This window comes from Hirundo rustica, chromosome Z, assembly GCF_015227805.2.
Source record: "Hirundo rustica isolate bHirRus1 chromosome Z, bHirRus1.pri.v3, whole genome shotgun sequence".
In the NCBI taxonomy this organism is placed as follows: domain Eukaryota; kingdom Metazoa; phylum Chordata; class Aves; order Passeriformes; family Hirundinidae; genus Hirundo; species Hirundo rustica.
In genome coordinates, this window is record NC_053488.1 from 50,679,571 (window position 1) to 50,691,653 (window position 12,083).

The 12,083-nt window shown below is 34.6% G+C and overlaps 1 protein-coding gene across 12 annotated transcripts in view; it reads right to left on the minus strand.

The window, feature by feature from the left end:
* Nucleotides 1–12,083, minus strand: part of PPIP5K2 (diphosphoinositol pentakisphosphate kinase 2) — a 50,812-nt gene that overhangs the window by 12,430 nt on the left and 26,299 nt on the right. For 6 of the 12 annotated variants that reach the window (XM_040091152.2, XM_040091146.2, XM_058424141.1 and 3 more), the window contains exons 15-25: nt 11,694–11,819; nt 11,457–11,578; nt 9,824–10,006; nt 7,805–7,946; nt 7,016–7,239; nt 5,330–5,457; nt 5,006–5,120; nt 3,615–3,722; nt 3,412–3,528; nt 2,597–2,770; nt 54–227 (exon numbers count right to left, since the gene is read on the minus strand). In XM_040091152.2, coding sequence (XP_039947086.1) covers nt 54–227; nt 2,597–2,770; nt 3,412–3,528; nt 3,615–3,722; nt 5,006–5,120; nt 5,330–5,457; nt 7,016–7,239; nt 7,805–7,946; nt 9,824–10,006; nt 11,457–11,578; nt 11,694–11,819 — 1,613 coding nt within the window. The remainder of the gene's footprint in view (nt 1–53; nt 228–2,596; nt 2,771–3,411; nt 3,529–3,614; nt 3,723–5,005; nt 5,121–5,329; nt 5,458–7,015; nt 7,240–7,804; nt 7,947–9,823; nt 10,007–11,456; nt 11,579–11,693; nt 11,820–12,083) is intronic. The other 6 variants (XM_040091154.2, XM_058424143.1, XM_040091153.2 and 3 more) reach the window with 1 other exon arrangement.

Sequence of the window (12,083 nt, forward strand, 5' to 3'; positions counted from 1 at the left end):
GACAGTTGTTGCTTGGAATGCATAAAATGTTTAATGAAGTAAAGTTTAAAAACCTGTTGCCATGAGCCAAAAATACTGGATGTGAAAGCCAGTGATTTAGGGGAGACAGGGGAAGAAGTGATTTGTTCCCCTGATCTGCGTCTTCGACGCCCAGTACCCACACCACTGGTGTAATGCAGCCAGGTACCAATACACTCTGGGCTAGACACACTCAGGGGGCTCTCTTCCTGGAAGTGAGAAAGGGGGCAAAAAACAGCAAAGCATGCAAAGTTAGATTCAACAGAGCCAAATGAACAGAAAAGAAAAAAACCCAATCTGCTTGCACCCTTTTACATACTACCTTTAAAACTATTAAACAGTGAAGAGAGAAGAGTAATAATACAATATTAGAAATTTATCAGTTTCACTTTTATCTCTTCATCCAGCTATATCTTTTACTACAACACTTAAATCAAATTTCTAGTAGACTAATATTAGATATGAGAGAAAACATCTGTTATCAGTAATTGATTCATAATTTTAAGAATTTTTCACCTGTTGGAAACAGAACTGTTACCCTTAACATACTGTTTAATAATTTTCCCCTCCTAAGTACATTAAACTTTCTTATTTATTACTTGTTTTCATTTCTAGTCTTTAAGCTTATTTGAAAGCTTCTTTTTAATAAAATTGCCTATGAGACTTTACAGCTGACTCATTGGTAGTAGCACCAAATTGACTGATAGTCATTTTCTAAATTTAAAAATGTCCTAAAAATTATCTTATGCTGGACACCTTATCGAGACTTAAAGGGAGGATAGTGTCAGGCTAAGCACCCCCCATGTCCACATCATTACGTATCATTAGCAATTAATATTCTTGGTAATACAGAGTTTGCTTCCCAATGTCAATGAGCTTTACATTGTTGTTTTACTACTATAACTCAGCCTTTTTTTCTTTTCATGATTCAGTCACAGTTGCATTCCTTCTGTAAATATTGCTGACTATAACCCAGATTAAAACTTCCATATAATCTCACACCCGACAGTGTCCTTTCAAATTAATGGACATAGGTGAAAACAGAATTGCCCTACAGGAGGGGGGGAAAAAAAAAAAAGGAAAAAAAAAAAAAGGAAAAAAAAAAAGGGGAGGGTGGTAAGTTCAAGGCAGTTGCAGTTTAAGTTGCAGTGACTTTTTAAAATTGCTCCAAAATAGTGTTTAGTTTAAATATTCCAAACACTAGTTTTGCAGATTTCAGTAGGCCAGATGAAACTTCCTATTTTACTTATAAGAAAAAAATGTTTTATAGTGTATGCTTTCTCTAAATTGGTTATTATCTTCCAGCAAATAAGCAAGCTCTGAGTGCTGAAACACATTCCATTTTAACATATATTATCTGCACAGTCAAAATTTGTCAATTTGTTCTTCTGATACCTTGTGAAAGTTAACTTCCATATAATTTATGAAAATGGTTGAAAGTCTGAAGTAATAGACTATTAAACTCTGCATAGGTGAACTCATAGCTAGGAGGGGAGTTTGCATGATCATCACAAAAACAGCTTTTAAAAATCAAAAATACTGATGTTGTGAGCATTTGTTTAGGAAAAAACTTGAAAATAGAAAATGTAAGACTAACATTTATTATGTCTGTTAATTTATGGAAGTCATGTGAAGTTACACAGATATCCTTACAAAAGGGTATCATGCATCTTTTTCTCTCTATACTGCCAATAACCAAGTGATTTCCAAATCTGTAATACTTTTACTGCATACAGACAGCTCATTCCCAACACAAACATGAAAGAAAAAGCTTTTGGTGTGAATATTCATTTCTGATGGTTTTAAGCAACTGAAAATGAGGCAACAAGAAGCTGTTAGTCTGCTTCTAGCATTAATATCACAGAAGTGCCACTATGCACCATCTGAATTTCCACTCAACCGTCCCAATGGTATCAGCGATACAGCTGTGCATCCCCCCACCTCTGTGACATTAAGCGGTATCTGTGAAGCACACCTAGATGTCATGGCTTTCAAGACAGCAAACTAGACTGTTCAAGATGTTACCTACAAAATTCATGAAACATAAACCCCAGCCACTTAAAGAAAAAGCTTCCACTTTATCTTTCTTACCTTCAAAAGCTTGACAAGTGGAGTCACTTTCACTCCACGTGAAAGCAAATACAGCAGAAGACATGTTACCTCCTACACCTCTCCTACCACCCTAAACCCTCTGTTCACTTTCAGCACAATCACCCTGAAAGTTTGCTCAATTCCCAGTAGTAGCTGTCTTGTAAGGATGAATAGAAAAGCAATGTATGTTAGTTTGTAGATGTAGGTTTAGACTGAAAGAGTCTTCGTTTTCAAATACCAACTCTTCTAAAATGGCTTAAAAAAAAAGGAAGTAAATCTTATCACAGAATAGTAGTAATTAAAAAAAAATATCTCTTCAGAGAAATTATGTGCCATGGAGGATTTCCCACTGAATAAGGGCAAACCTTCTGTAAGATGTATCATGCTGCTTCTGTGTCAAAAGCAGAATTACATTTGGTTTTGTTTTCTTAAAAGCAAGCAAAAGTTAATCTCTTTGACAGAAATTATCTGGAACACAAGCACTTACTTCAACAGAACCAATCTTCCTGGATCTTGGAAGGGGTGACTTTCTGTGTATGTGAATTGGGTCTGATACCATTGGCTTGAACATCACTACTGATCGATCCGTTTCATCTCTTTTGGGAGCATGTACCTCCTCATCACTATCATTTCTATGAGAGGTTTTTTTCGAGCCTTCATTCTATAGAAAATACATAATTAATTTTTAAATTGTCTGCACACCTTCAAACATGTAGACAGAAGTGGCTCTTAAAATATTCTGCATAAAAATAAAACAAGCAGATTTTAAAAATACAAGATGTGAATCACATATTACTGAAAAAATTGCTCTAGACTTTAATAATCTACATAATAAACTGCTTCTCCATTCTTCCTCTATTTAGAAGAATTCCAGCCAAGCTTTGCTCTCATTCCTTTCGCAAAAAGCAGTCGTAGCTCCACGTACTTGACCATGTATCTAGGAAAATATCAATCTTTCCTCAACAATCTGCATTCATAAACAAGCTAAACTACTTTCTTAAATATGTCTTCCAGTTCCCAGAATATTATTCATCTGACACTCTGAAGTTGATATAATTTTTCTTAGAGTATTTTGGTTTTTAGTAAAAATTATCTGTGTCCTTCACCTCAGTGCCCATTCAAAGTGGAAAATATTGGGACTACTTATCTTTTACTGCACATTTTTCTACCAAAAAAAAAAAAAAAAAAAAAAAAAAAAAATCACACTTGTATTTTTTACATAACAATTTTACAGTGTTTATTTTATGTACGTCCATATCCATAAAACCTAGGTTTTGCTTTATAGAAAGGCATAATTACTACCTCTCTGGAGGCAGGTCTGTATCCATATCCAGATGGTAAATTTTTATCTTCCTCACAGCCTTTAGCCCCTGGACTGAAATGCAGTTCTACATGAAAACGTTCTTCTGAGGAAAGTTCCTGAAGTAAAATAATTCAATAGGTTTATACTTTAATACATAGCTCAACATTACACATTTCTGAAAATATTTATCCATTTTAAATACCTTGTTTGGATCCTCATAAAGCATGATAACAATCTGTGTCATGTAATTGAGCTCATTGACCACATTTAAGTAATCCATAGCTCGTTTCCATTGTTCATCTTTTGATTCCTTACGGAGAAAAAAAACATATCAACAAGTAAAACTCAGCTATTTTCTTTAAAAAGACTGATGATTTCACTTTTCCCCGATTCACACAGATTTTCATAGCAGGAGTGCAAAGCTCATCATAGATAAGGAAAATGCAGAGGTACAATGACAATACCAATTATGGACCTCCATAAATGCCTTAAAATTGCTCTTCAAATTACTGAAAAGTGAAGAGCAGAACTTTTCATACGTTATTTTAGTGCATCTTTAATGTTTCGGGGTTTGTTTTTTTTTTTTGCCAAAGATGATATGTAGGCAGAGGCACTGTTTTCAATTCTCCTGATGAGAACTGCTAATTTTGCAATAAATTCATTTCAGCTAGTATATTGTGAAAAATGTTTTTAGATATCACACTAACAGAGAGATCAGTCAGAGTAAACAAAACCTTCTAGCATGTAGAGGAGGTACAACTGTCACATCCCAAACTACTTAAATGAATAGTCACCTTTTTCATGCTGTAGGGAAAAAAACCCCAACATTTAGTAATCCACCTTAAAGAAAAAATTGAAAGTTATCAGACTTAAACTTGGAGTGTACCTGTTCTAACAAGTCAAAGAGGTTTAAAAATGCTTTTGCCATCACTGAGTTTAGTCATCCATTCCAGAAGCAAGTACGTGAGTACAACAATTTGAAAAGTAGTATATAAGTCAAGCTGTATCTTACAAGCAGATATGTTTGTGGTGCTGCCTATACCTTCTCTAGGAGCTCAGTTTAAGTTATTTCTGAATCTGGAGACCTTGTCTTTTTCAGTGTCAAAGAGTATCAGATGCACCAGCTTTGTAGTATTCTATAACAGTATAAGAAAGTAAGAAATATCACTGTACAGGAGGAACTTCGTACTCTATGAGCAGTCTTGAAATTAGGTAGGGACATCTTGACAATAAGTCAATGGTCAGAAATAGTAACCCAATGCAAAAGTAAATTCAAGAGAAGCCTGAATCATAACTTGAGAATAAAAGTTGGAAGAATTATTGATGACAACTGAAGAAAAAAAATTTTTTTTTTTTGCCTTTACACATCTATTTGTGATTTTAACACATACAGCCAATGGAACACAGCATTACTTGGATGGAAATTAGCATGCCAGTTAATGTGTAATTTGCAATATGATTCTGCATAAGTAATAGAAAATCAAATGTTTGAAAAAATGTGATAAATTTCAGACACTTAAGGTTTCAATTGATACAGTCAGAGGAAGATTCAGGTTCCTCTCAAAATATCACGGCTTCAACAGAGAAACTTACGTCACACAAGGCACCATAACGAAGGGTGGATAACAGGGAGTGGACATGACTCTCACTGGTGAAATACAGCCGGGTACGAACATGGCGTTCTGGGGACATAACACCCCTGGAGTAGCTTAAAAAAAAGAAAAATGTTATTAGACCATCATAATATGCAACCTTATTTTTAAAATAGCTATAATTAATTAATTAATTAAATAAATAAATAAATAAATAAATAAATTTGCATTTCTCTGAGCTAAAAAGATACTTCAAATGAAAGCTATAGAGTATCTCTAATTTTTAGGGAATTAATGTAATTATGTAAAAAAGTAACTGGCTTACAGAGGGTGAAGCTTATTTACAGTGTCATCATCTTGAGTTCTCTGAAGGTCAGAACGAATTTTTCTGACTAGAGGAGTGCAGTAACCTTTGGCAATCTCCAGTTTCTCAGCTTTAGAAATACCATATTCCTGTGTAAAAACAAATTGACTTTTAAAATTTAGTTAAAGATTAAAATGCTTCTAATTCAAATCTTCTATATTAAAGCAAATTAGACATCTATTAGTTTGCTCTGGCTACAAACCATTCTGTTTAACATTTTTACTACATGTGATTACTGACACAGCTTCAACTCATTTGCAGTTTACCTTTTTGTTGTTTGAATTGATACAGTTTTTCCTTCACTAGTTAAACCAGATAAGTGGATTTACCTTCTGGTATGATAAAGCTCTTTTTCTTAACCAAAACATTTACAGAATCATTCCTCCTTCTTGCCACCATCTCCTATCCTGCCCCCACAATGTTATTTGTTTGGGTTAAATTTTCTTTTCTTTTAACAGTCACTTTTAAAGAGACATATTTGGTATGTCTGTTTTAGTTGGTAAACCACCCCAGAGAAGATCATCTATTTATGTTAAATAACAACAAGAATTGTATTTATGTACAACTGGGAAATTACTAGTGATAGATATTAAATGTAATATCATCAACATTTAGAAATATGTTCTTCCAGGAGCTTCATATTTGGTACTACACATGGTATGAGAGTGCTCTCACAGTTAGACTGAATCTTCTTGTTGGCCTAGAGAGCAACACAAGCACTCTTCCTTTGCATTATGTAGGCTATCAAGTTTTCTTTGTTTTTCTTCCTTCAGTATGTGTCCTCGTTTTTACCTGCTCCTCTCTAACTTTCAAAATTTCAGCTTAACAGACCCACAAAACACAATGCATTCTAAGCATCTACTATTTTTGTCCTCTGTGTCAAGGACTTTGAGAGATGGGGAGAAGAAGAACTTTCTTCACATGTTGCACACAATATTGGTAAATACCTCTGTTACAACACTGCTCTGTAACTGGAGGAATACTTGGGGAAAGCATTAGTCTGTCCTGTCCTGTTATCACAAATCAATTTCATGTCCTGCCACCTACAAGATTTTAGAGCTAACCCAAGTTTAACAGCCTGCACAGCATGTAAGTTTAACTTGTCCACTTTTGGCCTGAAATTCTATGAAATATAATGTCCACATTCACATCACAGAATGTTAACATTTAGAAATAGAAGAAAGGTCTTTTTAAATTAAAATAGCTTAAAATGCGTTAAATTACATAGGTTAGGATTACCAGTGTTATTTGCAAAGAGCCCAAAAATGAAATCTCTATAAGCAGGGGAAATGAAATTAAAGGCTATTTCAGAAAACAGTTATTCACAAAGGCAACAGTTAAATCTATGATGAATGGTGAAGATGAACCATTTTATTTTAATACAGTGCTGTAAAGGAAGAAGGCATGTTCACACTTTAAATTTCTAGAAAAAGTTTGCCCTGAACACAGTTTAATTAATTATTAATCAAATTTTTCTTAAAAAATCCCAGTCAGCTTGCTACTGAAAAATAACAGATAATGTTAAAGGCTTCTATTATTGCAAAATGTGGGAGCTTTAGAAGAAAATACAAAGTAGACATTTAAAAAATAAAATTTAAAAAGTCTTTATTCTACACTTTCTTCTATTTAATAACTGAAAATGCTTACCTGAGGAATCACAATGTCAGCTAAAGCCTTCGAAAGCCTATATAACTCCATCGTGTTTTCTAATTTTAAGGATCCATTGTGTTGTACATCGTATTTTATACAATCATAAATATCAGGAATTTTGCTAATATCGTATCTTCCGTTTTTTGTTTTGAAGTCTTTTTCCAACTTTGCCCACCTGCGCAACATCAGTTCTAGAGTTTCACTGTGGTACAGCTGAATATCTGGATAGACATGTACCTCTTGTAAGTAATTAAAGCCATTCAAGTAACAAAAGGACATTTTCATTACATAGTAACAACAACTGAATTATAGAGGGATCAAAATAAGTTACTACATTACTATTAAGAAGGGACAGCTGGGCATAACATTAATTTTAGTGCTGAAAGCATCACAATTACATAGCTCCACTATGATAGTAAAAAACAGCACTGCATAAATGCACAATTGGCTGTTAAATATAAGATGTACCTATATAACTTAACCCTTGTACCAGCAACTTTTCCTATTACCTTTGTGAAATACTGAATTTCAAATAACTAAGACAAGAATTTCTGCAAACATTGGAATTTCTGAACACCAGAGCCCTCACCTGCAAAGCAACCACATGTTCCTCATGCTTTTTACTTCACAACTATGCATATGAAATCAGACTGTGAAAATACTTAATCCATTATTGGTTGACTAATGTTCTGCTAAAAGTGAGTTTAGTGAAGAACAGTTACGTTACAATTCTCTTTCATATGTGTTACTTAGAGAACTAAATACAGGTAAAAAACATTTCAGTACCTGCAGACTTTGGGTCCTCCATTCTCTGCCTGATCTGAGAAGTCAAACTCTGGATCAAGTAATAGACCTTGTCACATGTCTTTACAGGATTTTTAATAACCTGCATTGATTTTATCAGTGAGATGCTTCCAGATGGAGTGAGCTGAAATTTGAGATAAACATAAAATTAACTGTATAGACTAGATTTGAAAGACCTGGTGAGATAAGATGGAACAAGTCAAAGATACCAAGTATTGGAGAAAAAGCACTCAAGCTGGTTGCTATGAATATTTTTAATAATTTATCAATTATCTATTACCTTTGAGACATTAAGAAAATACATCAAAATGTAGTACCATTTACTAAAGATTCAATGGTAATAAAAATTCATAGAGCAACTAATTCTATACAGGAAATTTGAGTGAGTACAAGAATTCATAAAACCATTTCTTTTATTCCAAGATAGGAAAATTGGGAAGATGTTTAAAACTGTATATACTTAGCAAGCTTCCATATCTTTATTTCAAGTAACTCCTGTATTCAAAAGCTTACAAAAGTAAATAGTTAGAAATATTATCATTAGGCTACATGCCTCACAAATATTTTTTGCTCTACAGGAACCAGATTTGCAATAGTAACTGGTACCTTAGTTTACCTGTTCTTATCCTAGGTTTTTGTTTCTACGGGACTGTAGGACACAAACTCAAAAAAAAAAAGCCTTATATGCACATGTATCAACAACATATGAGATATTCTTCAGAACTGAATTAATTATAGAAATTATAAATTCTACAAACTATCACCATCAAGGTGAGTGTCACTAAAACAATAGAGTAAATGTATGTGTGAGGCTTAACCTCATTTTTTTCAGAAAAGTCTGCAGAATCCAAAGTGACCGATGATATGAAATAGTAGTTTATACACAAAACACACTCTTATTTGCACCTTCCTCAGTTTCCTGAAATGGATAGAGGAATTTGGATGCGGAAAACTCCAGTTCCTATTTCCCAATTACGATGTAAATCAGGAAATTTATTATTTATACATATTAGGGAGTGAGGAAGAGGAATAAACCCGACAAAATTTTCCCAAATCACAAGTAAATAAAAAACCTCTACAAATAAATGAACACCCCAGAAGTTTTTATTGCTTTATAATTCCAAAGGTTAGTAACTTTCAGTGACCAAAGAGCACTCTATTAGTTCCAGCCACATTTCAAACCTGATCATATCTATGTAACAAACATCAATAAATCCTTGCATTTTCTAATTACTGTTGAATCCACTGCTAGGAGTGGTTTACATGATATTTCATATATTTAAATGAATCTACACAGAGTATATACATGCAGGGTATATTATCCTTAATTAATTTGCTCTCAATACTTTTTCAAAAATAGCAGTCAACATCTGAGACTTGTATTTAGTTGTCATACGAGACAGAGCAAGAGCAATTGAAAGATGTTTCTTAACTGCAGTTAAGAAAACTACTATTGCAAACAATACATTAAAAACCAGGAACAATAACGTGTTCTGTACTAATTCAAGATAAACTATATTACTATTTCCTAATTTAGCACATTAACGAGATATTACATTTCACTGAAAGGAATCTACTGGTTTTCAGTAACTTAGTATTCTAAGTACGAAGAAAGACCTTGCAGCAGATTAACGAAACAACTGCAGTAGGCAGGAAAACATTTTGTTCCACCATGCATTTTCAAAATAAAGATTACAAAAAAGCAAACAATATAATGCTATTTCTTGAATAATTAAAATATTTTTAATGGAACAGTGAAAAAGGCTCACAAATGACATCTCTGTCTACTCCTACTTCAAAGTTTGTACCTTTCTGAATACCCAAATTGCAGGACAAAATATCTACAGCCACAACTGGTATAGCCACCTTTGCAGTTTAAATTATTTGCAAGCACCAAAATAGTTTTGCAAAACAGATACATAAAATCACTGCTCAGTACTTTTGTATAGGAATTTTCATAATTATTAATTTTATTTCATGGGAAGCTAATCATATGCTAACCTTATCATAGTCATCAGTAGTAAATTCTCTGTCTCTCTGGAGAATTTCATGGAGCCTTGCTTTAACACGATGTTGACAGCTGCTTAAAGAATCACTGTCACTGTCCAACAGACCATTCATATTAGCACTTTTTACCATCTGGACAAGAATAGGAGTCAGCTCTCCCTCTAAGGCCAGTAGTCCCTGAAGCAAACAATACAATTATTCAGGCAAACAGATGAAGATGAAAAAATTAATATCTTTAAAAAAGCGCCCAAAACACTAATATAAATTCAAGATGGTATCACTTAGCTATGGGTTAGATAAACAGGGGCACAACGTATATACTCACAGAGAAACAGCTCCCTAAATACTGCTAAGTGTGCAGGACTGTTGCAGATGGTGCAACAGGGATGGTGACATGTCACAGAGAATGTTCCCCAACACCAGTTGTTCAGGTCTTGGATTGTGGGGACTGCAGATGCCTTCTCCCTGAGGCTGAAAGCAACAGCTGCCTGACTTGTGGGTCACATGCTCTGCTCAAGGACTCGTGTTACCAGAGAGGAGCTATGGGAAGAGTCTGCAAACCAAATAGCATCTGGCAGGATAAACAGCAGGCAGGGTCTTATAGAGACTCTACAGAAGCAAAAGCCCAAGCCATGTGAGTCACAGGATAATCAAAGGCCTTGAACAAGAGGTGAATGGAGAATTCTAAAATGAAGAAGACTGGAAACCTTTATTACTTTTCTGACAGTGGAAGGGCTCTGGAATAAAGAAGGAAATATGTCATGTCTCTTCAAGCCTGCTGACGAAGCAAAAGCAGGTCAGATAGCTGAAATATTTCTGTACAAACACATGCAGCATAGAAACAAATAGGACAAACAGGAAGTCTGAAGACTTGTAGAGCTTTAAGTTAACTCAGATTCCAGAGATGTGGTAGAATAGTTCACATGAATGGACTTTTGCTGTCACTAGATACAGAACCTTTTGGAAGCTAGGCAGAAGCACAGTATCACAGTAAGCCTCTGCAACAGACCACCCAAATTAAAAGGGGAAATGGATGACGCCTTCTTAACAGAAGTCGAGAAAGCCACCTAACTGCAGTCCTTGTTTCCATGGGTACTCTCGGCCCTGGATACCTCCATGGCAATATTGCAGGGGATAAGGAACCAAGATTTCTGCAAAACACCTAGGACAATTCTTTGACAGAGGTTATTGATAAGTTATTGAGCACAGGCATTGCCCTGGACCTGTTACTCAGAAGTGTCAGGAAAGTAAAGGTAGATGGGTAAATGGCAGTCTTGGTAACTGAAATCTGATGTTATAACAGATCCATGGAAAAGTGAACAAGACAAATACTTGCATTAGAGCCCAGGACTTCAAGTGAGCAGACTTTAGCTTGTTCACAGAATCTTATGGGGAAGAGCCTTGCAGGAAAAAAGTGCCTCAGACAGGGCTGTTTAATTAAAAAACATCTTTATCTGCTCAAAGAACTTCAAATGTTTGGCACATCATTTGGATACTTTTTCAGAGTGAACTACTCTTTGAAAATACCTTTTTCTAATAAACTGTAAATCTCTCCCAGACTTCAAAAGAAAAAACAAATCTGATAATATCAGAATTTTAGAACTGAAAATACCATTTCACATTGTACCTTTGCAAAAGCTGCTGCAGTCATCTGAACTCGTCCCTCATCAGAGGCGTAGATTTTGAGATCATGTCGGTAAGTGCTATGTAATCTAAGTAAACCACATCCAGGAAATCCAGCATAATCTCCTACCAAACAAACATTTTGCTCAAACTTTCATCTTGCACTTGATTATCTTCAAAAGTGATTTATGACACTCAATTGATTTTTTTTTTTAAATTATTATTATAATTTTCTTTTTACCTTGTCCGCCTGGATACATACACCTGAAAGCTCTTCCAAGCTCCTCTGCTTGAACCCTGCCTGCAGGGGTCAACTCTCCTCCCCATTTTAGAACCAGAAGCAGGGATGGCTCATTTCTTCTATTGTCTAATTGTACACAGGGAGAGGAGTTTAGTAGTGAGGTATATTTAAATTTTTTTTTCCAAACGTACAAAAAATATTTGGTCTACGAAAAGCATCATCAAAGGATCTCTTCAACATTATGAATCTTTAATAGCATTCTATCATTAAGGAAATACACCATACAAACATTCTGTCAAAACAAAATATTCCCTCTTCTTAACATCAAGACATGTTATACCAGTAGTCCATGACTTTTTATATACACAAAATACTAAGTGATTAGGTACA